At 43.6% G+C, this 26,534-nt stretch overlaps 1 protein-coding gene across 1 annotated transcript in view; it reads right to left on the minus strand.

Moving 5' to 3' along the window:
* Ntn4 (netrin 4) overlaps window positions 1–26,534 on the minus strand; it is a 123,700-nt gene that overhangs the window by 57,424 nt on the left and 39,742 nt on the right. The window contains exon 3 of the mRNA XM_052165503.1: window positions 11,299–11,577. Coding sequence (XP_052021463.1) covers window positions 11,299–11,577 — 279 coding nt within the window. The remainder of the gene's footprint in view (window positions 1–11,298; window positions 11,578–26,534) is intronic.

Raw genomic sequence — 26,534 nt, forward strand, 5'->3', positions numbered from 1 at the left:
TGAAGATAATTTAGGATTCTCTGAGGAAGCACCTCTCTGGACATCACTAGTATCTACACGTTTACATGGCCTTGAAATGAGAGGACTTGCTTTCTTTGAGGTGATCCTAAAATATATTTTTCTTTTTATATATTGCTTTCATAATATATAATTGACTACTACTGCTACTGCCACTACTACTACTACTAATAATAATAATAAAATAATAAGCATTCTATATGAAACTCCAGTTCAGAAGTTCTCAACTGTCATAATGCCGGGTCCCTTTAGAACATTTCATGTTGTGCTGACTCCGGCTCCCTAACTATAACATTATTTTTATATTGCTATAAATCATAATATAAATATTTCATATGCAGAATGTAGCTTTCTATTTACAAAGATTACATAAATATTGGCCCTATTTAAGAGGACTAAAAGAGAAAAATATGTATGTATGTATGCATGTATGCATGTATGCATGTATGCATGTATGCATATATGTATGTATGTATGTATGCATATATGTGTGCATACATGTATGTATGCATGCATATATGTGTGCATGCATATATGCCTGTATGTATGTATGTATGCATGCATGTATGTAGTTGGTCTGGTGCTGCTTTGTATTTAGATGCTAAACACTGACCCCCCAAGATCTGGTTGCCCCCCACAAGGAGATCCTCACATACCACAAAAGATGCTATATAAACCCTACCCCCCAAGTTATTCCTGATTGGTTAATAAAGATGCCTACATCCAGGGCTGGGCAGAAGAAAGATGAGCAGAGCCGGACTTAGTGTCTCAAGCAGAACCCAGGAGGAGTGCAAGGAGGAAGGGGAAGTGCAGTCACCATGAAGTGGGTGCACTGTGAGCGCACGGCTGTGAGGGCCGGCCTGACAGAGTGGAACAGCCCAGGCGGGACATGGCGGGTGCTGTCTCGGGGATCCCCTCAGGGAAACTGCTAGATACAGAGCTGACACCTGCCCAGCTCTATGCTCCAAAGCTTATTATAAATCTAAAGGTCTCTGTTTTTTATTTGGGAACTAAATGATCTGAAATGGACTAGAAACCTCTAATAGATACTTAAAGGCAACGTGGGGGTGTAGCAGATCCCCAGAATAATATCAACCACAACATATGTGTGTATATATATATATATATGTATATGTGTATATATATGTATATGTATGTCAGATATATGTATATACATATATATGACATCATCAAGGCTAGCCATTATCCTTAATATTGGCATCATTCTCTTAAATGAGTCTCTTAATTTTCAAATGCCATTGATTATTAATTCAGTCATATATTGATTCAGAATTGTTTTTGCTTTTTTGGTTTTTTTTTTTTGTTGTTGTTGGTTTTTTTGTTGTTGTTTGGTTGTTTTTGTTTTTGTTTTTTGAGAGAGGGTCTCACTAACTCTGGCTGCCCTAAAACTAACAGTAGGTAGACCAGGCTGGCTTTGAACTCACAGAGATTCATTTGTTCTGCCTCCTGAGTGCTGGGATTAAAGGCATGCACCACCACACTGCACTTCATCCAGAATTCTTTTTTTTTAACATACCACATACTAGAGAGTATGAATGGACAAGCTTTTGCTGTGAAAGAAGATATTTAGCAGATAGGGAAAGCTGGGTATGTAGTGAGGTAAAGGGTATAATGATAATGATAATGGAAAATAATGTCCCTCTCAAAAGGGCTGTGGGCAACTGGAAGAATTATTGGAATTTTATGTAAAGGTTCCAATAACCCAATTATCTGACAAAGGGCATAATTCTTATTTTTGCACACTATCAGAAGTAGGTGGAAAGCTGGGGTGGGGGATGGGGGATGTAGCTGTTCCCATGTCCGCACTCTGTGTGACTGAAGTAAAGTTCTCTTTTCATTGCAGGTGGGAATCAAATGCAATTACAAATGAGTTACAGTACAGCTGCGCTACAACCACGATTGTTATCTCCTGCTCAGTGGGAACATAATTACCATCATGGTCCCTTTCATTTCCATGCCTCTACTAAAACCTTATCGGGCACATAATGAACCCCTGCTCCTTGGACATTCTGAGTGCTCCCAGCGAGCATCATTCCAGGCCTGGCAGTACTGCCTTTAGAGATGAGAATATTTCATGAGGCTATATTACGTATTGCTTTAACATATATCACAGTCTATATCTTTACCTGAACTTCATAATTGTTAGATCACATATAATAAAACATTCAATAGCGAAACAGATATTGTCGCTTTCTCCCATCCCGGTACTAACCGTATCTGACCCTGCTTAACTCCAGGGATACACACATAGTTGGGCGTGTTTACATGGTATAGCCATGTATTATCACTTCCTATTGCTAGTACATGAGCTCTGTTAAAGCTAGTAGTTTACGTTGTTTTTTGAAAGCACAATTTCTAGGGAGGCCTGGTGGCTTATGCCTGCAGCCCTGGCTCTTTAAGAAGTGGAAGCAAGATCACTTTAGCCCAAAGTTCAAGACCGGACCCTGTCACTCCCAAAATTCTATAATCACAGGGGTTTTTTTTTTCTATCTCAAGAAAGACAGAGAAGCTAAGATGATATCAGAATTCTATATTACTTTTATCAATATTATTTGCTTTAAAATGTATTACAGTCTATATCTTTACCTGTGCTTTACTTTATTGCATTATATATTTATATTGCTAAGCTGTAACTCAGCTTCAGTCTCAGTTACATTACAGAAGTATTGAATATGAAAATTAACACACTCTGTTCCTCTGTAATTTAAAATGGATGTGTCATCAGGAGGTTGAAGTGGGAAGATTGTGTGTTTGAGGCCAATTGTATAGTGAGTTCCAGGCTAGCCTGGGCTACACAGCAAAACCCAGTTTCAAAATGAAATAAAAAAAAAGGCTTTGAATTTTCTCTACCTTCTATAATTATAAAATGTATGTGTGAGCATGTATGTGCACATGTATGAGTGTGTATGTACATGTATGAATGTTTGCTCATATATGTGTTTGTGTGCACATGTGTGTGTTGCTGTGCATGTGTTGTGTGTGTGTGTGAGTGTGTATGTGTGTACATGTGTATGTATGTGTGTATAGTTAATGTGCCTGGTCAATAGAAAATGCTCTTTGCAAGGGGGAATGAGGGCTTACATTGCAGTTTCTCTTCTGGGTGAAGCTATTAGAGTGGGAGAGCAGGCCTTGCAGTCACAGACACAATCCCAGGCTCTTAGCTATCTACAGTATGGATTGCAGAATGCTGTGCCGAAGGGTTTATGAGAAAATGTCCAAAATGAGATATGCTTCACCTATTAGGGGACACTTTAAAGAAGGGAAATGCCAGATTTGCCTCGTTCCTTCCCCCACTTTTAGAAGTTTAAACTGTTAGGGACTCGTTTCTTATCTCTCCATCCCTGATTTTTGACCACAATATACACGTCCCACTTTCTTCAAATTATGCTTGTGAAAGGAGAACGTGCATTTTGGAGACTCCGCCCACCTCGCGGCTCCACAGGCTTTACCTTTAGCTTTACCTTTAGAGGCAGCAGCTATGACGTCAGAGTTCTAGCTTTTGGGCATTTTTATCCTCTTACCTTACCTCACTGTGAAATAACTAAAGGTCTAGAAGTAAACACGTTAAGTAGTCTATGAGAACTCTCGCGAGAAACCCCACAAGGAATTCTTTCGTGAGTGCCGATCTGTGTTGCATGCCTCTGAGTTTGAAGACTTTGTAATCAGTCATCACTTGGAGTGGCTACTGGGAGTTAAGGGACTGCCCGCGAAGCTGTCTAATAACGCAAGGGTGTTGTTAAGACCTCCCCGCCCTGTCAGGAGAAGGGAGTGGGGGATGGGGGCAGGAACTCTGTGAGGGGCTAATGAGGGGGCAGTCATTGGAATGTAAAAAGAAAAAAGAGAGAAAGAGGGGAGAGAGGTGGAGAGACAGAGAGAGAAAGAGAGAGGGGGAGGGAGGAAGAGGGAGAGGGAGGGAGGGAGAGAGGTTGGGAGGGGGAGGAGAACAGTCTGACACTAACTGGGCAAATGGGAAAGCTTTCTGTATCCTCAATGTTAGGAATACATCTTGATCATTCATGCTGGTGACCTATTTGTTCATATCTTTGGGTGACAAATGAAACAAGCCAGTAGCTGTAGCTTTTTGTCAGTAGCAAAAGATGATTTAGGGCCATTAGAACTAGAAAACCTTCTTCCTAATGAACTGAGAGGGAGCCATCACCCTGACCTCTAAAAACAGCCATACATAAATTATGTACTTTGTAGATCATCCAACATTGTCACTTACACTCCTTCTCTGGGTCTTTTTAGATTTCCTTATCTTTGGACTATTTCACTGGTTCATGAATGAATGGAAAAGAAAGATCAATATAGCATGGATAGATTTCCTATCCCTATACGAATCCTTTCAATAAAACTTTTTTTTTTTTATTTTGGCTTACATGGTGGTGCAAACTTTTAATCCCAGTACTTGGGAGGCAAAGGCGGATCTCTGTGAGTCTGAGGCCAGTCTGGTATCTATGGTAAGGTCCCAGTCATTCAGGAGACAGGAAACAGTGTAAAAAAATGAGTCTGAATAACTGCTCTGTGATTAGGATTCAGGAAGGAAAGCCTTCTTCTATGCTTGGATCTCTGCCTTCAGAATAGACATAAATCTACGTCGAGCATCACGTGAAAAGGCGCATGGGAAAAGCATCACAGAGCACTCAACCTCCCGACTCTGCCATGTCCTCACTTCCAACCTTGCTAGGTTTACTCTGCCGTGCATTGTCACAATCCTCTCTTGATCCTGTCTTCATCACCCTTTCCCAATCAACCTTTCTCCTTCTGTGCTCTGCTCTTAGCCAGTTAATCCTAGCTAGACGCTTGGCTTTCCCACAATAACAGTAAGAGGGTGAGCCTTGGAGATGGATTGGCAGGTGCGTTGAGGGTGGCTGCCCCCTTACTAGCTTTTGGGAAGTCAGTAATCATCTCCACGCTTTGGTTTCTCTTCTGTGAAAGATATGATGAGGATACATTATACAGCTGTTGTGAAGATTAAATGCAGTAGCTTGTTAGCATGATAGCCCAAGTCTTGCTATAGTACAGCATTTAGTAAATGGTAAATGTTGGTCTTTATAGTTCATGGTAGGTTTTTTTCTTTCTGCTAAGATCTAAAACAAACTTACAGATGTTCACTTCCAAATAAGGATATGCATCTTACTATAAAAAAAAAAAAGATTAAAAAAAATCTCAACTCAGTCATCTCATACTCAGTCATACTGTTTTAAACTTTCTGTTCTTTTCCATAAGACCTTAAAGATTAAAAGGTTTTCTGATAATATATATATATGCATATGTATATATACATATATATGTGATATAACAACATTTTACAGGTACAATTTTCTTTTTATTCATGTTTTCTTTTATTTTTGTGTTTATGAGTGTTTTGCCTACATGTATCATGTATGTAGGTGAACCACATGTGTGACTGGGGCCCGAAGAGACCAGATAAGGCTATTGGCCCCTTTGGGACTAGAGTCATTGACTGTTGTAAGCAGTCATGTAGGTGCTGGGAAGAAAACCCAGGTTTCTGTGTGACAGCCAGTGCTCTTAACCACTGAGTCATGTGTGTAGCTCCCTGATGATATTCTTGGCTTATTTATAATACAGGAAATTTTTGAAGGAAGGTGGCAGTTAAGGACTTAAAACTGTTCTGCATTTACGATACATGAGTTGGGCAAATGTGGATAACTGTGCTTATATTCAATTGTGTGTGTGTGTGTGTATGTGTGTGTGTGTGTGTGTGAGAGAGAGAGAGAGAGAGAGAGAGAGAGAAGCATATATTGAAATAAAACCACAAGAATGATTTTCATACATGCCTCAACAGACCAAGCTGACATGGTTCCCCAAATCTCAGTGTTCACTCTTAAACCTAGAATAAATCAGTCAAAATACTGACCCTCTTTTAAAATGAGTTTCTCATTATGAAGTTTAAATCCACCCTAACAAGCATAGCTCAAGGCATTTAAATAATTCTCTATGGTTCTCAAAGGTCTCTGGTTTTATCCAGTGGATTGGATATTTCGATTTTTTTTTTTATAAAGAAGTTCTATGTTCCTTTTAATTGGCTTCCATCATCCAACAGCTGTAAAACCAGCAGCTGCTAGAAGAAACAGGAACCGATTCAGCCGTCCACAGCTGTGAAGAGAAGAAACCTTTGGAAAAACGTCACATAATTTCTGGGCTCTCAGCAGACTGGAGCCAAAGTACAGTTTCCCGTGCTACAGAACCCCTGGCCTTGTAAACATGTCAAGTAGCACATATGCTTTGATTTATTTTTGTCCTAACTGGGAAGAAGTGTTGTGGGAAAAACAGCAGAGGTGGCTGAGATCCTGCGATCCGCTAAGAACAGCTAAGAACGTCGTGTTTACCCTAGTGCGGGCACCGCCCATTACGGTTTGCGCTCAGCACGTAGGCCAGCATGACCTCAAATTTGGAATCCTCCTGCCTCATCCTCCTGACGGCTAGGAGCACAGGCATGTACCACCAACTCTGAAACCATCATCCTTTTTAATTCTCACGGTAGCTTTGAAAGCAGATCTTATCCTTGCTGTATATGAGAGTCGAAGTTCAGAGCCTGGGTGACTTGGTAAATACGGTATTGAGTCATATTCGTGCTCCAGGAGGCTCGTGACTAATCGCTGCAATGCTCTGTCTTCCAGAGCAATGAACTGTTGAGGGAAATGCAGTGGATAAAGATGGAGTGGATCCAGGAAGTGGGAGGAGGTGGGTGGGGTGGATCCAGGAAGTGGGGGGAGGTGGATGGAGTGAATCTGGGAAATGGGAGGGTGTGGATGGAGTGGATCCTGGAAGTAGGAGGGGAGGTGGCTATAGTGGATCCTGGAAGTGGGGCAAGGTAGATGGAATGGATCCAGGAAATAGGGCGGGGTGGATGGAGTGAATCCAGGAAGCAGGAGGGGAGGTGGCTATAGTGGATCCTGGAAGTGGGGCAAGGTAGATGGAATGGATCCAGGAAATAGGGTGGGGTGGATGGAGTGAATCCAGGAAGCCAGCAGAGGTGGTATTCTTTTTGAAAGCCTGTTGGAATCTTTCTCCTAAGGACAGAGAATGACCCTACAGTCTTATATAGCTTAAGACATTGAGCAGATTATCACTTTCATTAACTTCCCCAATCCATAGCCATCATCCATTAAGAATTCTAGCCAAGGGGCTGAAGAGATGGCTCAGTGGTGGCAAAGAAGCATCTGCTGCACTTGTGGAAGACTGGGGTTTGAGTCCCAACATCCACCTGGTGTTTCACGACCACCTGGAGTGCCAGTCAGGGAATCCAACAGGCATCCATGTGGTGCACAAACGTGCATGTGGGCAAAGCATTCACACACATAAAATAAAATAAGCCTAATTTTTTAAAAAAAAATTAATAGAAAGAATTCCTGCCTAGAAAATCTGACTTTGTTATAGTGACTCATCCTAGGAACACTAATTGCTATATGTGAATCAGCTTAGTTTTTAAGCCATTGGCCTTAGACCTCAGCATCCAAATCACCTAGAAGCCTTTGCAGGCCAACAGATGCTAGAGTCCTGTCTGCAGATTTTCTGGCTCAGTTGGTCAGAGATAAGAATTTGCACTGTCTACAAGCCACTCCAATGGAGAAACAAGAAAGTGCTGAAGACAGTTACTTTGTTTCAAAGATTTATTATTTTTTTTATAATATGTATACTGGTGTTTTGGAGGCATGTATGTCTGTGGGGGGGGGGGTGTCAGATTCCCTGGAACTGAAGCTACCTGAAGTTGTGAGCTGTCATGTGGGTGCTGGGAATTGAACCTGGGTCCTCTAGAAGAACAGCCAGTGCTCTTAACTGTTTAGCCATTCCTTTAGCCCTGAGAGTCACACGTTTATGAACATACCTAGAATAAGGTGGTGCATGCCTTTCATCCACCATGTGCTTGGGAGGCAGAGGCAGGCAGATCTCTTGAGTATAGGCCAGATGTCATTCCAAACTCATAAGTTATTAATCTAGTTGTTTCCAGTCACGTTCTGTATAATAAGTGGTGTTGGCACACATGGAGAGACAATTGGCCTTACAGTTGTGTGTCACCAAGGTCAAGCGCTTTCTTCTAATGCACCTTTTGCTCACTTAAACAACCTAAGAATGTGAACTCAGCAAATCAAAGGAGGTAGCCATTTCCAGACTTAAGATTTGTATGTGTGTGGTATACACACTCATGTGTGTGCAAGCACGTGGAGGTCAGGATCAACCTTGGGTGGTTTCTTCCCCAGTTGCTCTCTATCTTATCTTTCTGAGGCAACGTCTCTAACCAAACCTAGAACCCAGAAATTCTCTGGGTTGCCTGGCCCAGAGAGGTCTGGGCACCCACCTACTTCTGCTCCTTCCTCTGACAGGGTTGTAGACACGTGCCTGGAACCTGGCCTTTTACATGAACTCTAGGGACCAAAACTCAGGCCTGCCTCGTGCTTACTCAGCAAACACGGGGCCACCTCCTCAGTTCATGTTTCCAAATTTACAACGAGTTAAACTCTCCCTAGTCCAAAATTCTGAACACCCGAATCAGGACTTTCTATGCAGCTGTAAGATAATACAAGGGTAAAATTCCACCTGTGACCGATGTGACGGATCACTGCCGAAGCATGGATGAGCTGGGACTATCCTTACACTCTGTGTACAAGGTCTACACTAAATACAAATGCATTTTATGGTTGGATTCGAACTCCATTCCCATAATCTAATCACATATATGTGAACTTTCCAAAGTCCCAAGTTTTCTGATCTCAAATGTTTAAGATCAATGATACTCAGTCTACACCATCAAGTCTTCACAATCCAGGAAATAATGGGTAGAAAAATAAAATTGCACTCAAGCATATATTTCAGTGTAGAGTACTTATGGATCGTTCTGCTTTTAAAGGCAGGGCGGGGATCCTTGTGACACCAGATCCCTGGACACCCACAGTCTCTGCCACTTGCTCTGGCCTGGCTCAATCAGGCTCCTACTTAGTTAAGGTGAAATGGGCTTCCCAACTGCAGCAAAAACTCAGCCTGTATGAAAACAGAGGCACCATTTTCTAGAAACCTAGAAACTAGGACCATTTTCAAAAGAAATTGATGTCAATTTCAAAGTAGACCGAGACTATCAAGAAAACTAGGTCTCTGTCCCTCAGAATTGTCCTTTAGAATGGGGCCTCTCACTCCAGCATGCCTTTGCCAAGGACACTCACTCTGTGACCTTCCCTATTCAAGTACTCTGCTCCCTTTTGTCTCTAGGTGATTCTCTTGCTGACAGAGTATCATCCAGAATAATTTTACTTTAAGGTGTCAATAAAATGTTTGTTAAGTTTGAATAATTTTCCTGAATGGATTTCAACAGAATGAAGAAAAACTGTAGAAGGTTTCATTGAGGAAGGATTATTAAACTTTTGAAGGTTTACAGCCACATGATTTATTTAAAAGCATCCCTGCTGGAGTGGATGCTTGTCTCTGGAACATTCTTTGAATCATACCTGAAGAAAATTAACCGAGAGAAACAAAACTATCCCACTCCTCATCTGCGGCAGTGTTATTTCAAAGATCTTTCACTACCTAGAAACTAGTAGGTACTGGCTACAGGAAAGCTGCCCCCCCTTTTTTCAATTGGGGGGCACTAAATTCACTTTTAGAAGTAATCATTTCTATCCTGTTACTCTCTGTCCACTCTCCTGTTCATCTGAGTTACCCTACCCATGATGCCTTGTGCCCCAGCACCTCAGCCCTGTTCCCCTGCTGGGGAACCAGCCTGTGATGTCTGATAGTCTGTCCTATATTAGGATCAGGATAAAGAAGAAACTGTACAATCTACTCTTTATGCGATGTTACATAGGTGCTCTGAGTTGTTTTGTTTTGGGTTGTTTTGAGGCAAGGTCTCACTGTGTAGCCCAGGCTGTTCCAAGCTAGGAACTTGTAGCGTTCCTAGCTCAGCCTCCTGAGTGCTAGGATTACAAGTGGACATCCCCCTGACGACGTTACTCAGCCCTCTTCATGTAAAGGTCTTCTGTTTGGTTTGTGACTGCTGCTGTGATTTCCTTTGCTTTTTGAGGGGCGTATGAGATTAAAGAATTGAGGGCATTCGGGATACGGATAGCCAGGACAGAAGACCAGCCTGGAAGACCATCTGCATCTGGCTGGGTAAGGAGTGCAACATACCCAGACATTGTAGAATTCTACTCCCCTGTAAAGGATGAGGGTATGACGTTTGCAGGAAAATGGATGGAAGCGGAGATCATGATGTCAAACAAAGTAAGCTGTGCTCATAAAGATAGTAGTAGCGTGTCTCCTCTCATGTGCAGAATCTAGGTTTATAGTCACATAGGCACGCATACAGACATATATGTATACACATGTGTAAGACAGAAGAGTAAAAAGGATGCTTTTGGGGGGGAATCCTAAAGAGAGGGGAAATAGCATAAATGTGATATGAAGGGGGCTTCCGGGGGTGGGGGAAGGAGGAGAGGAAGCAGCAAGAGGTGGGGGAGGGGTAGAATGGAGGAGGAGGGCTAACCAAGCACAAAGCATAAATAAGGACACGCAGGTGTGAAAAAGTCACAGGGAACCCTCCTCCCTGTGTTCAGATATTTACTTACTAGGCGCCTGCTTCTAGCTCAAGGGAACATGCTGGGTCCTGCGGCTATGGATATCCCGAAAACACATGCCCAGCTCACGGGAAGTTCCGGTCTCAAAGGGAGAGCACAGAGGGCCTGGCGGGGTGAGCACAGGAACATTTGTAGGGAAATGGAGGGAAGGCATTTGCGTTCTGGGAACTCAGAAGTAGGAGAGGTTAACTCTGCCTCTGGGTAAAGGGAGTTCAGGCTGCGCCTCACAGAGAATTGCTATTCATGCTACCGCTGGACAGCCAAGCCACCAGATACCGAATGGAGGATCTTGGTTTTTTATAATCTCAACAATGGTTCCTATTTACCGCACAGGTGGCTTGTGTGTGATAATGCTGTAAACAGGATCGTGCCAACTTTTAAGTACTGCTCAATTTATACTTTAGATCCGATGGTCACAGCGTTAAACAAAACAAAACAAAAACCCTCGCTATTTCCTAAGGAATCTAGTTAAACTTGAGTATAATTCCAAAATTGTAGTTTCAAACCAAGTGAATAGTACTTTCGGGGTGAGTAGAGAGTTGGGGCAGCGTGGGGCCGTGGGGGACAGCTAGCAGACAAGGAAGGAAAAAGCTGACACCAACCCAGGGAACTTAAGACTATAGTCCCCAAAGCCGAAACTTTGGGGTAACTTCCGGTTTGTTTTGCCTACCACGTGGAATGCTCCCGGGGCCTTGACGGGTCTGAAGCCCTCCACAGGTAAACACTGATCAGCGTGGCCATTGCAAAAGCAGCTGCCCTTGACGATGAAGTCATAGATTGCGTAGTGTGTAAAATGGTGAGGCTTTGCGTTCAAGTCGTTTCTCTGACAAGGGCAGGACTGTCGTTTGAGCAGCCGCACGCGGAGGTTGGTAATCTTCAGTTGCTCCTGCACTTTGGCACTGTAAGGGTTTTCTACGTCATATGGTGGTGACAGGGCTCGGAAAATAACCTGTGAAGAGAAGAAAACACCATGTGTGTCTGTGTGTGTCCAGGCTGTGGGCACGCCCCGGATTGTTTGCGCGGTGCAGTCCGGGTTTGATTTATACCTTTTGTTATCTGCGAGTGATAAGATAACCAGAGGTTTTTAGACCTCGATCACACCTGGAGAAGAGCCACCCTGTAATTTTAAGGCACAGGTGTACTGCCTGTTGGGGTACAGATGAGGACGGTGTACAATCAACAGAGCATTGGCTCTTGAGATGAAGGTGGTGGTGCAGAGATCATGGGAAGGGATTCTGGCCAGAAGAAAAAGCCAGCTTCCAGGCCCTGCAGCAAAGCCAACCTTGACTTATTTGTTTGGAAGAAACAACAGCCCAGGCATGGTGGCAAATAGGAGCGAGGCAGGAGGATCAAATGAACCAAGAGTTCAAGACCAGCCAGGGAGACATAGGGACCCTCGTGTCAAAACTAAACTAACAAGGTCAGTGGGACCGGAGACCAGCGACCCAAGGGAAGAGTGCCTGGGGAGATCAGAAAACAAATGGCAGACAGACATGCTGAGGGAGGTCTTGGGAGGCTGTGGTGGGGTCACTTGCACTGCAAGGAGCTAGTGGGGAGGGTGTAGCTGCATATCCGAGCTGAGTCATTCCAAGTTCCAAAGAGATAGTGTCACTTCCCAGAGCAGAACAGATTATCCAGAGTAAGGGTGGTGATCTCAGGGGAATGTGTGCTTAGCACCGGGCAAGCCCTGGGCTGATACCTAAATAGTCAGAAACCAAACAGAAGGACCAGTTGAAGCAACTATAAAGTCAAGACCCAGGGCCTTGTATTTCTGGGTAAACTTTGACTCTTCCAAAGACTAAAGCATTTGGGGGTGTTTTTTTCTATTACACCAATATACACACACACCAATATATATACTGGTGTATATACATATATGTATATACACATACACACACACACACACATTTTTGTTTGTTTGTTTTTTTAATTTTGGATTTTTGGTTTTTTTCGAGATAGGGTTTCTCTGTGTAGCCCTGGCTGTCCTGGAGCTCACTCTGTAGACCAGGCTGGCCTCAAACTCAGAAATCCTCCGGCCTCTGCCTCCCAGAGTGCTGGGATTACAGGCGTGCGCCACCACCGCCCGGTTTACACTAATATTTTTGGTTATCCTTTTCTGGAATTGCCTTCTGTGTTTCTGACACTTTCAAAACAAGCATCCCTACAGACAGCCGACGCACTGCCTTTTGGAGTAGATTGATTTCACAAGTCATTTAAGTCCGAGGGTAAGGAGGGAAGTGTCTGGTCAAGGAAGCTACCAGCAGGAAGGCTTAGAAGGGTGGAGACCTCCGGGTGTGAGTCTCTGCAGTACGCAGGGGTCATATGGTGCCTAGGGCATGGACGCTGCCCAGTCCCCAGCTTTCCTGTCACCAGGAGGAACAAGGTTGGTAGGAGAGGCAGCCAACAGAGCCCAAGGGAGAGGAGAGATTCTGAAGCAGGATGTAACACGAAAATAACATGTAACGTGCATTTAGAATGCATGCTTATTATACATACAGGTTTTATAAAGGCATGGAATAAAATCTCAGGCAATCTTGGGCCATTAGGTGTGTTGAGGTATTGAGTATCCTCTGGGCTGTAAGGACTTAAAAACTCTAACAATAAATAAAAAGCAGAGATATTTTGATAACTAGTGCAAAATTAATTATCCAATGTAGGTGTACTGGCTGGTTTTGTGTGTCAACTTGACACAGGCTGGAGTTATCACAGAGAAGGGAGCTTCAGTTGGGGAAGTGCCTCCATGAGGTCCAGCTGTGGGGCATTTTCTCAATTAGTGATCAAGGGGAGAGGGCCCCTTGTGGGTGGTGCCATCTCTGGGCTGGTATTCTTGGGTTCTATAAGAGAGCAGGCTGAGCAAGTCAGGGGAAGCTAGCCAGTAAGTAACATCTCTCCACGGCCTCTGCATCAGCTTCTGCTTCCTAACCTGCTTGAGTTCCAGTCCTGACTTCCTTTTGTGATGAACAGCAATGCAGAAGTGTAAGCTGAATAAACCCTTTCCTCCCCAACTTGCTTCTTGGTCATGATGTTTGTGCAGGAATAGAAACCTTGACTAAGACAGTAGGCTTCAGAAAAACCACCACTTAGGAAAAATATATTCAAGTGACTTTTTTAGGAAAATAAGTTTTGCCTTAAGGAATGATTTAGACATAAAATTTTCATTTTAGAAATGGATTTGGGAGGGGGGATGTTGAAGAGATGGTCCAGCTCTTATAGAGGACCTGAGTTCAGATCCCAACACCCACATGGTGGATCACAAACATCTGTAACTCCAGTGTCAGGGCATCCAATACCTTTTTTAGGACTCCACAAGCACCAGACACATAGGTAGTACATATCATATATGTACAAGCAACACACACACACACACACACATTAAATAAAAATCATTGCAATTTTTTAAAAAAAATATCTGGGCATGGAAACATAAGCTTTTAATCATAGCTCTGGGAGGCAGAGGTAGGTAGATCTTTGAATTCAGGGCTAACCTGGTCGACAGAACAAGTTCTGGGATAGTCAGGGCTACACAGAGAAACCATGTATCACCCCTCACCACTACAGAAAGAAAGAAAGAAAGAAAAGAAAGAAAGAAAGAAAAGAGAAAGGGAAACGAGAAAAGAGAAAAGAGAAAAGAAAAAAGAAAAAGAAAAAGAAACATTTTATAGCAAACAACTGACAAGTCAGGAACCAACTCTGGAGTTCGTGTGTCTCCGAGCTTATGAGGATAAAATATGCTATAAATACAGCAGTGCCTGGGGGCTGGGTCAGTGGACATTTGGCCTTTACACAATAGGCAGAATGATTTCCATTATAAAAAAAAAAAAGCTGAATTACTTCACACTCTTGCTTAACCATCCATCCTCCTCTCCACCCTGTCAAAGACCCACTTTCTTCAGAATAAAACAGTCGTTCAATGGCCCTGCCTGAGTTTGATCCTTAGTACATACAGTACTTGTACTTAGTACCTGACAGTCTATTTATAGCTTTTTATTGTTAGTACTTATAGTACCTAAACCATAAACAGTACCTATATTACTTAGTACTTGAGAGTCTTCTTATAGCTATTAATTGATCCATTGTCTTCCCAGGATAAACTGAAAATATCTTGGGAATAGTCCCAGTGTCACAAGAACCCCGCTGGCACTTTGTTTGATTTATCTTTTGGTAAGTTACTTAATTACAAAATTACCCTCTGCACCTGAGTAATATTGAGATTCCGAGCATCCTCTCGCTATCCAGGGCCCCTGTGGAGACCCCGTGCTGAGTTCCACAGCATAGCATCAAAGGAGTAAGAAAGAACAGGAGACACAGAGGCTGCATTTGCTAACTAACCAGTGTATGCACTTCCAGTTATTCCTAAACATCTCAAACCTAGACCAATTTCATCTTTAAAAGATTCCAGCCCATCTCTACCCACATGTAAAGTTGTTAAAAAAATGATGTTCCCAACAAACTGTATGTCACTTAATTGCGAGTCATCGTTTGGTTTTTAAAAGAAAGAAATCGGAACACATTGCATATTTTGAAAGTCTGAACAAAGAAAACTCTGCAAAGCTGGAGACATCGTGGAGAAAACTGTCAATGAGACTGGTTTTTAAGATGTCACCCCCAGACACCAGCATTTCTGTTATCTCTTGACGCAGACACACACAGGCAGGAGCTGGGCAAGCAATGCCCACTGAGGAGGATGGTCGTGCGCTCTGTCATTGTCTGCCCACCCTTCCTTTTCCTGGACATCGGTGGCAGCTGTGTGCGCGCTGTTCCAGCCACGCTCGCCCTTGGCATTTACCCTGACCCCCTCTCCCGCCCCACCCAACTCTCCTGCCCCACCCACCTCACTCTGAGAGTTGTTTAGCGCCAGCACAGGGAGGAGGGAGATCTGTCAAGGTTTGGGAGAAACTCAGAGTCCCTTTTGGTTCCTGAACCCAGCCCAGGGAGGCTGAATGGCGGCTCTGTGCTGGGTGTGCTTGACTCCACAGTTGGCACGCAGATATCAGCAGGGAAGGGACATCATGACCCCCGAGGCTGCACGCTGGAAAGGAGACGGCGGCGCAGTGCCACAGACACAAAGCGGGATGGGAATTTAAACCATGAAATCTTTTTTTGTTTCCCAGAGAGGAGACACCTTAATCTGATACTCTGGGAAGGGGATCTAGCCTGGATCAGGAAACAAAACGACAGCCAATCCAGATGCTGCAAAGTCCTGGCAGGTGGCCCTTGGGTCCCACCCAGAAGAAGCCTATGTGTCACTGACTGGAGAGAAGAAAGGCCCAGTGGAAGCCTTCCATTTCCCAGAAGCCTTTCCTTGTTTTGTCCCCATGAAGAGGAGTAGGTGGCCAAGGGTGCTCCCATTATTGATCTGCCTCTAGTTGCTTCTAAATACATACTCCCAACAGGGGCACTTTTAGAGCCAAGGTCTTCTGAGCAAGATTAAGCCCTTTCCCAGGCTGTTAGAGCCAATTCCCAATGCCTCATGATTCTTTGTCCTTAAGTGAAGTAATTTTATTGTGTTCTAGTTACCCGCATTCTGCTCATTACAGAAAAGTGTGCCATTCAAACTTTAGAAGACAATTAAGTGCCCGCACTATGTTTCACCAAAGACAGCCAGGAATATGAACTCAATGGGATCTTTCCCCTAAACTCCAGTACATAATGAAAGAAAAAAATCTGTACAGTTGGTGAGTATTCTTCCAATTCAAGAACGATGCCTCTACATCAGTAGTTCTGAAAATGTAGTTCTTGGGGGGAATTTGTTAGAAAAGCAAATTCTTGAGCCCTCTCTCAAGCCAACTACATCAGCAACTCTGCAAGCTTGACTGAGCAATCTGACTTTGAGTGCGGCCGATTCTGATGCAGGAGAGAGAGAGAGAGAGAGAGAGAGAGAGAGAGAGAGAGAGAGACGCAGTACCCCAGTACCCCGTAAGGTTTAAAAACAAACCTGCTCAGAATGCCATTGTACGGATGACATAATTTATTTGAGGCTGCTATTGTTAGGCAATGAAGCTGTTTCCTTCCCTGTGTAACCAAATACAATGCACAACACTGTAAGTGAAATGTGGACTTCCACGGCCTTTCCCTAACTTCTAAGTAAAATCAGTGGAGCAAAGAAAATGCATCATTGAAAAATATCTGTCCTTCCGAATGAATCTTGGACCCTTTCCCCTGGTCTTGCCTGACCCCCTGTCCTTCTCTTTGTTTGTTTGTTTATCCCTGTGTAGTTCTGACTGTCCTGGGAGCTCACTCTAGACCAGGCTGGCCTTGAACTCCCAGAGATCCACCTGTCTCTACCACCTGAGTGGTGGGATTAAAGGCCTGCACCCCCCCCCAACCCCAGGCTTGCCTGAGTCCTATGAGACTGGGATCCCTAACATGTCACCTGTGGCTGTGGATTCTCTGCTTAATTTCTTCTTATGCCTTAGAGTTAGGAAGCATTCCTTAAAGAACCCTGAATGGGTGAGATTCTCTTTCTTTTCTGAAATTTTCACATCTGCAAGATTTAGTTGGAGGAAGCTGGGAACTAGGCATGGGCCCTACATTGAGTGGCCCATGACATCTTGGCAGAGGATACAGTGTGATCAGCATCCTCTTTCTCCTGTTGCCAAACTTACCCTATCATGACGGATTTTTACCTTCTTGTTCCCTAAGCCAAAACAAACCCCTTGTCTCTTACAAACAAACAAACAAATCACCCCTAAATGAGGCAGTACATTGAGAATGAGTAAAAACAGCACTCTACGTCTTTTTTGTGATTCGAACTGGGATTTATTTAAAGCAGAATGGACAGAACAAGGCTTAAATAAGCATCAGGTGCATAATGGTGAAGGTGGTCTTCCAAAAAGGTCTTAAATATTGTCCCATACTTCACGTTTGTTGTGTAGGCAGATGGAAGGGAGAAGGAGAGGGAGAGAGGGGAGAGGGGGAAGGGGAGGGACAGAGAGGGGGGAGAGGGAAAAGGAGAGGAGGGAGAGGGAAAAGAGAGGGGGGCAAAGAGAGAGAGAGAGAGAGAGAGAGAGAGAGAGAGAGAGAGAGAGAGAGAGAGAGAGAGGGAGGGAGAGGAGGAGAGGAGAGGAGAGGAGAGGAGAGGAGAGGAGAGGAGAGGAGAGGAGGAGAGGAGAGGAGAGGAGAGGAGAGGAGAGGAGAAGAGAAGAGAAGATCAGTCTGCCCTCGAGAAATAGTTCTCACATTAAAAACTGATGGTACTTTTCAGTTGCTACCTTGGGAATGTTTTAAGCCCACATTGGTCACCCGCCCTGTGGATGCCCTTGGGTTTCCTCCAGAACGGCCCTTGCTCAGGGATTCCTTGTCAGGGCCGTATTGGCTGTCTACACACATTAGCCGGAGCATTCAGAGTTGGGCTCTTGCTTGGTTAACAGCCAGGGCATCTCTGTGTGCCCCATAGTCTGCAGCACATGCTAGCACCTCGTAATTACTGTTAGACAAACACATGAATGAATGAACCATTTCTCAAATTTCATTTTAAAAAGAGCAGTCAAACGGGGACTAGACTTGGAACTAAGAAAGCAAGCAACTTAAAAACTTCCGATTGAATCGGTCTTTGATGATTTCATATATATATAAAATGTGCATTCTGATAAAACTACATACTCATAATGAGTCACGTGAACACTGGATTTATTAATATCTATGTAAAATATGTGTTACATTTCATAGTGACTTCATGGCTTCCCTCTCTTCTATAGCATGTAAGGGTTTTTTATGTTCAAAGAAGCAGCGTTTGGTTCCATTGTTTTCCGATTTCCTTACTGTTATTTGCTTTTGCTCAACCAGGGTTCCTACCTCCTCTCCTCTCCTCTCCTCTCCTCTCCTCTCCTCTCCTCTTCTTTCTTTCTTTCTTGCTTTCTTTCTTTCTTCCTCCTCCTTCTCCTCTTCCTCCTCCTTTTTTCCTTCTTCCTCTTACTCCTGGTCCTGTTCCTTCCTTTCCTTTCCTTTCTTTCTTTCTTTCTTTCTTTCTTTCTTTCTTTCTTTCTTTCTTTCTTTCTTTCTTTCTTTCTTTCTTTCTTTCTTCCTTCCTTCCTTCCTTCCTTCCTTCCTTCCTTCCTTCCTTCCTTTCTTTCTTTTTTCTATTTCTTTAAACAATTTAGTTTATGATGTGGCTTTGGGTATTTTTCTTGTGTTTTGTCGAACTTCTTGGATCCCTTTTCTCAGGTAGTCCTCAGCTTTTTCCTGAGGTGAAATCATGCTACTTGACATAAGCTGGATCCTTTTGAGGCTTGCTTTTAAGTTTTGTTCGGTAAACGCCATATACTTGCTACTATCTGTGATGATCTGAATGAGGATGGCCCCAAAGGCTCATATATTTGAGCGTTTAGTTCCCAGCTGGTGAACTGTTTAGGAAGGATTAAGAGGCAGGGCCTTGTTGGAGGAGGTGTGTCACTAGGGGTAGGATTTCAAAAGCCAATGCTAGGTCCAGTTTCCCCATCTGTCTCTGTCTCCCACCTGTGGCTCAGGATGTAGCTCTCAGCTACTGCTCCATTGCTATTCCTGCCTGCCTGCCTGCCTGCCTCCCTGCTGTGAATGTTATGGCCCTCACCTTCTGAACCTGTAAGAAAGCTCCCAATTAAATGCTTTCTTTTGAGGCTTGCATTGCTCAAGCTTCACAGCAATAGAACAGTGACTAAGAAAGTATAGAACACATTCTACCCCTCTACAGAGGTGATGAAACCCTACTAGCTATTCTACTAATGAATTACAAGATCCATGCTGGTTCTACATAGCCCATGTGACCTGTAGCACTGAAACAGGGTCTTATTCTGTAGTACAAGCTAGCCTGAAACTCACTGTATAGCCCAAGCTGGCCTTGAACCAGGACAATCCTCCTGCTTCAGCCTCTGTGTTCCAAATTATAGGTGTGAGGCACCACACCCAGTGATAGTTTTATCCCATATGTGTTGATCGACACTCAGCTGAAGGTTTGAGAATGACCTTTGGAAGTCTGTTTCCTTTCTGGAACTCCATTCTCGTGAGGTCTAGCTGTCTTGATTTTCCTAGACTCTCACAATTCTTTTTCACTTCTCGTGGGTTCTAAACTCAGAGACTCCATTAGGCTCCAGCTATGTTCCTCCTTCTCGCATCAGCATCCGGTCACTTTCTCCAGACAGTGAGAGAGGTGATCTCAGGGCCCACCCAAACATCATTGTCCTGTCCTGCCTGATATCCAAAGGCCTTGAAACTGTTGTCAGCAACCAGACATCTTCACCACCTGCCCCAGGGATCCAGCAACAGCTGGATATGACAGGATACATCATCATCAGCTGCCAAGATAGGACATTCCTACTGTTGCCATGGGTAGCAGATCCCCACTACACCCTCCTATAAATGACCAGTCCCTCCTTTCTCCATTCCCTTCCTCCCTCCATCCTTGCTGAGAGGCAGCCTCTCTACCCTTTCCCTACTAAATCTCCCATGCGATATTTGTTGCATGGTGTGATCTATGATGTCACACCTTAGATCATAACAACTATTGTTTCACAAATCTTATCTGGTATTTAATTATTTCAAGTGACAGTGAGCCTGATTTTTTGTCATTCATCCTAGTTGAAAAATTAAGGGTAAAACCCTAGGAAACTTAACTTTCTTAAGACAAAATGGTAAAACTATATATGGGCTAGCACTTTTCAGAATATAAATTGGTAGAAATAACATTGGAAAGTTTTTGTTGTTTGGATTGTTGTTGGGTTGATGGCTTTTCTTTCTTTCTTCTTTTTTTTTCTTGGTCTTTTTTTGAGGCAGGACCCCTCTGTGTAGCCCTGGCCATCCTGGAATAAGTTCTGTAGACCAGAGATCCACCTGTGTCTGTCTGTTAAATATTAGGCTTAAAGGTGCATGCTACCACTGCCTGACAGGATTTTTGGCTTTTTGAGATGAGGTTTTACTATGTAACCTAGACTGCCTTTGAGATAGATCACTGTCACCTTCCTGCTTCAGGTGACCAAGGGGTGGGACTACAGGCACACACTGTCACACTCAGTAGAAAGTCTTACAATAAAACCAAGAGCCTGGTTGCAGTTAGTAAATTTAAAAAAAAAAGCTATGAAAAACAAATATTTTCTTCCTCTTTAAAAAAGAAAATTGACCTTATTTTTAATGCTTGTGTGTGGGTATACACATGCACACAAGTATGGATGCTTGTGAGGGTAAAAAATGTCAGATTCCCCTGGAGCAGTTCAACATATTACATGCTTGCAGCTGAACTTGGGCCCTCCAGTAGAGCCACACCCAGGAACCATCTCTCCATCCACACATAGTTGTTAATATTCTTTAACATCAAAGAGGAAGGCTACAGGCCATTGCCTTCTGAAGCCAGTTGTTGCCACTATCATAGTGGTTTTGGCATCCAATTGAAAAATGCAGAGAGTGTACGCTCTGTGGGAGAAGGAGCGGTGTCCTAATCTGCCCCATAGCAGGACTCTGCCTTTGTGGATAAGGTTCCTCCTGGAAAGTCTGTGAAGTTTCAGGCTTTTCAAACGCCTTGCAGAGAGTGGGAGTTCTGAAAGGCTAGATAAGGCGAGGACAGGCAGAACTGGCACGTGGGCGTCTGCAGTTGAACAGCTGGTTGGTTTAATTTTAGAACGTCTGTCCTTGACTGTTACACTCTAAGTGAAGCACCTACTTGTCTTGGAGAAGTATGTCTGACTTTTGGGCAGCACCAGAACCCTTTTGCTTACACCCCTGGAGCACAAGGCACCCTGCTTCATCAGATAACCCACCTTCTAGAGTGGGAGAGTCTTATCTGCGGAGATAGGACAATATAACCCAATAGAGCTCTCTGCAGCGCAGGCTGAGGAATGCTGTGCACTCAAGTGACTTACTTGTCCGATAATAACCTCCGTTGTAAGGACACAAAAGCTTCTTTTCGTGTTTCAAGGGCATATTTACGGTTTTAGCGCGATGAAAGCCCTTCTTAAATATCTTCAAAGGGAAGGAGAAGGACAGGATGGACGGGAGGGACAAGAAACAACAGAGGAGCAAAGCGAAAACAAAGACTGCGCTGAAAACAAATGCCCCAAATCCCCCAATCCATATGGAATGCTAGTGGTTCCTTTAAGTCAGAAGTCAGAATCAAAGGACTCCAGCAGCAGAAGAGTCCTTAGGATGAATGATACAGTCCTGCAAAACTCAGAGTGGTTTACAAGATCAGCCAGCAGCTCAGTGACAGGAAGAACCAGAAGCCAGTATTCCAGGCTCCTCTTTAAGAGTTCTCCCCACTAATCCCACTTACTCTTTGTAGCTATCCACTCCTGCTCCGTGGGATTAGGAAACAGTGCATATGCTATCTCCCACCTCTACTTGTTATCCTAATAGTGGATGGGGTTGACTGTATTCAGGAAGTTGGCTTTCTCGTCCCTCCTCACCAAGAGCCCACCTTAGATGTCCCTCCTATGTCCTATTTCATTACTTCCGGACTTGAGAGTTACCATGCCTGTTTCTGAATTTGTTTAATTGTATTCTTCTCTAGACTGTGAGCTCTATGGAGACTGGGACCTTCCTCTGCTCGTACAGGCAAAGGTTAGCCCATATTATCAACAGCTGCCTTTCTTTCTTTCTTTCTTTCTTTCTTTCTTTCTTTCTTTCTTTCTTTCTTTCTTTCTTTCTTTCTTTCTTTCTTTCTTTCTTTCTTTCTTTCTTTCTTTCTTTCTTTCTTTCTTTCTTTCTTTCCTCATCCTTAAAGTACACCTAGGGTATCGTATTATTTATCCTCATCTTTCAGATAGAGAAACTCCGAGAAAATGCTAACTTGTTCAAGGTCATGTAGCCGGGAAGTGACTCAACTAATGCCTGAACCCAGACTGTTGGAGTCCAAATTCAGCTAACTCAGGTTATTTAGAGAGTGAAAATAGATGACCAAAAGGCTGGAGTCTCCTTTCTGGAGAATTAACGTGATAAGAGAAAAACCAAGATGAAGGCAGCTGGGGGAGGGCAGGTCAAGGGAAGAGGGGCTAAGATGGAAAGAACAGGAAGAAATATATGAGAAAAGGTTAAGGATGAATGGAATAAAATAGAAAATTTCTTTTCTTTTTCCTTTCCTTTTCTTTCCTTTCCTCCTCCTTCCTTCCTTTCTTTCTTTCCTTCCTTTCTTTCTTTCCTTCCTTTCCTTCCTTCCTTCCTTTCCTTCCTTCCCCTCCTTCCTTCCTTTCCTTCCTTTCCTTTCCTTTCTTTTGCTTTTCTTTCTTTCTTTCTTTCTTTCTTTCTTTCTTTCTTTCTTTCTTTCTTCCTTTCTTCCTTCCTTCCTTCCTCCCTCCCTCCCTCCCTCTCTCTCTCTCTCTCTCTCTCTCTCTCTCTCTCTTTCTTTCTTTCTTTCTTTCTTTCTTTCTTTCTTTCTTTCTTTCTTTCTTTCTTTCTTTCTTTCTTTCTTTCTTTCTTTCTTTCTTTCTACCATGGAAGCCCAAAGAAATAAAAAGTAACAAAGTAACAATGGTAGATGCTAATCTAAAGGGGGGGGGGGGCGGAAACTGGAAACCTTGCCCAGTTTGGCTGGATACTAAATCGTTTTCTGTTGTTTGTTTTGAGACAGAGTCTCACTGTGTATCCTCGGTTAGCCTGGAACTATGTAGATAGACTGGAACTAAAGGTCTGAGCTGCCATACCCTTCTGAATGCAGAATACAGCTCAGAGGGAATGAGGATCCAGATAGGTTTCAACTGGGAGGAGGAAACAGAAACAAGAAAGAAATAGAGGAATATTCATTCATTAGTTGAGTGGCATTTGGGGAGTTTACACATTGAAGTGTCACATGGAAGCCATAATGAGAATATAAGTCACCGTTTCCTCTGGGAGGGGAACTGCTTAGGGGGTGGGGCGAACGGAGTGCCAGTGGACGAGGAATTGCCAGGCTTCAGGTAAAGTCCTGCACCCTTCTGTATCCCTGCTATGGGTGCATAAGGAAAAGCTGTAGTTGCTACACATCCTTGTTGGCGCTTTGACTCACCAGGTATCTTCACTGGAGCCCTTATAGTGAATATGAACAATGTCTTGTGTGATTTTAATTCACTTCCCTGTTGACTGGCAGGATTAAGCATCTTACCAGGGTTGGGCACATTTCTTTGATTTAGTCTCTGTCCAAAGTCCTTGCCCATTTTTGTTATTTTTCTTGAGTTATGACTCTCACAGATTATTCCATGTAAACACATATTCAGGCATTTAGACTTTCAAATCTTCCTCGAAGCCAGGCATTTATTTTCCTAAGTGCTTTAAAAGTCTTTTTTCATTTTTTTAAAAGTATAACTTGCATTTTTTCTTTTGTAATTAGTGCTTCTAGTGTCTCATCTATGAAATATTTGGCTCAACCCTGGGTCATATACAACTGTTTAAAAAATATATTTTGTGGGTTTAAGCTCTTATATTTGGGCCGATGGTCTGTTTCAGGTTAGTTTGTATGTGATCTGTGCTGGCATTCCTTCTAAGCTCCGCCCAACAGTTACCTAGCAACAATCAGGTAGGCCTGGCTTACTATAAAAGGGACTGTTTGGCCACTCCTAGATCTCTTACTCTCTCTGACCCTTCTCTCTCCCTGATTCTCTTCTCTCCTGGATCTATTCTCCCTCTCTCCCTTTCCCCCTCTTCCCTTTCTCCATGTGTTCCTGGACAACCTCTCCTTTCCCTTCCCCCACCCCCGTTTCTCTGTCTCTCTCTGTCTCTCTGTTTCTGTCTCTGTCTTTCTCTGTCTCTACTCTCTTCTCAACTCCCCTTCTCATGCCCTAAATAAACTCTATTCTATATCACATCCATTGTATGTGGTGCCTTGGCGGGAAGAGATCTCTCAGCATGCGCCCGCCGAGGAACCCCTCCCACCTCGCCGTACCTGGCTCTACAAAACATATCCTGACTCTTTTTATAAAACACAACATTGGTGTCAAATTAGGATTTAGAACGCCGCAGGTTCGTATTTCCTGTGACTTGTACTTACAAACTGGCAGTTTGCATGACTTCATAGTTCCCATCAGTCACTCTCCATCCAAACACTAGCAAATTAGTCAGCTTCCCATACTCACAGTTTAATTTGAAGACCTCTATCTACCCTCTGGTGAGCTCTTTGGCCTCAAGATAGTTTCCTCTCTCGGATTCTCTCCATCATGGTGCTAGAAAAATCCTAGGCCTGGGTAAACCATTCTCCCTTGGGCTCTGAGCCCCACAGCTCAGTCACTAGATTACTGCTTGATGACCTAGTAAGTCTGGCCAGGTTGGTCATTTCATTTTAGTTATTAATTTACCTTCGGGATGCCATGGTAAGATTAATAACTCCTTCATTCTAGTTGTTAATTTATCCTCCCAGTAATAAGATGATTAACACCAAACCTCACCCAAAAGGGTATGTCTTTGCCACTGCTGACAGGCCCCCTACTGGAATGCCTCCCGGCTCAATTCACAGGCTAAATTTGGCCCCAATATCCTCTAAGGAATAACTCTATATGACTGCTTACCAGTGTTTTAAAAAGAAAACTTTTGCAACTGTCATCAGCGACTCGAAAAATGGAACGATTTCTATGTAGGGCTGTCGTCTCCCCCTCATCCTCTCGCCGTTCTATTCCTTTGCTGCCTTCTGCTCTCCGTTTTCCACCACACCCCTCACTTTGTTTTCTGTCCCGGTCAGCTCCGACCCCAGTGGTGCAAGCATCATGCTGCTCTGGAGTGGAATTGCTGGCAGACAGACAGACAGACAGACAGACAGACAGAGTACAGGTATAGGCACCACCTCTCACTCTCCCAGGAGCGCTCGCTCTCTTGCCCCACCCCCCAGGCTCGCCCACCCTACACCCCTGCCCGGTACTCTGCTCTGCCAAGTTGCTGCCCATACTTCCGCGCTCCCACCTCCCCAGCCTTGCCGCCATCACCCTCAGCTGTTTGCGCCAGTAGACAGTCTTAAATCCCTACATGCCACTGCTCTATTATACACAGTGACAGGGACAGGCCTCCTGTCCACCAGACAAAATGTGTCCCTTTGTCTCTTTATGCCGGTCTCTTTATCTGTTTTTATAGCCACTTCTGCCATTCCAAGATGTAGCAAACACATGACTTTCCTCCAGGAAGAGCTGTAGCTTCAGCGCCATCTTGGTTGGAGGCAGGCTAGTGGCTGTCTTCCATCTTTGTTGTGGGCAGATAAGGTTTTCCTATGCTATTGCTTCAGTGTTATCTTAGCTAAGGGTAGTCGCGTGGCTGGCTGTAGCTTCAGAGCCATCTTGGTTAAGGGAAGTCTCATGACCATCCATCATCTTTGTTATGGGCAGTCCCCACCTTAAAACAGCCTGACTTGAGGTCTCCAAAGACACTTCAATTAAAATAAAGTTGTCATATGACTTTTATCCTGCCTTGGTAAATAATTTTAATATTAATTTAAAGATATACAACAGTATAAAGGTTAAAGACCATTGCCTTAAAGATATGTTTACCCTTAGATTTTTTTTGCTACTGTCATTGAGTTACAATGTGCTCTCTTTATTTGTTAGATACATTCTAGAACAAATAATTAAAACTAGCACAAGTGTCTAACTCAGATATACATAATAGATACTGGTTGTCAATTTTGTCAGAAATCTGCTAAATGTAATATTAAATGTTTAAGCTTATGACAAACAGATTCCCAAAGCCTAACAGTGACCCCCCTGCCCCCAAGGTCTCCTAGAAGATATGAACATCCACAAGACTGCCTGGATTGTGATATGATAACCACTGAGAAATGACCCTCTATTGCCTTGCCTGCTGCCAGGGCTTGGCTCAAACTGTGGACAAACAGAGGATACCCAGAGAATTAACTGCCTCATATTGCCTAAGACAAGGTGAGTCATTTCTCCCATGTTCCTCCCCCACAGGAAAAAAACTACTTGTCTTCTGGTCCTGACATCCACACTGACTGTGCCTGAATTTCAATGGAGACCACAAGACCTGGAAGATCTG

The sequence above is a fragment of the Apodemus sylvaticus genome, chromosome 20 (assembly GCF_947179515.1).
Source record: "Apodemus sylvaticus chromosome 20, mApoSyl1.1, whole genome shotgun sequence".
Taxonomy (NCBI): Eukaryota; Metazoa; Chordata; class Mammalia; order Rodentia; family Muridae; genus Apodemus; species Apodemus sylvaticus.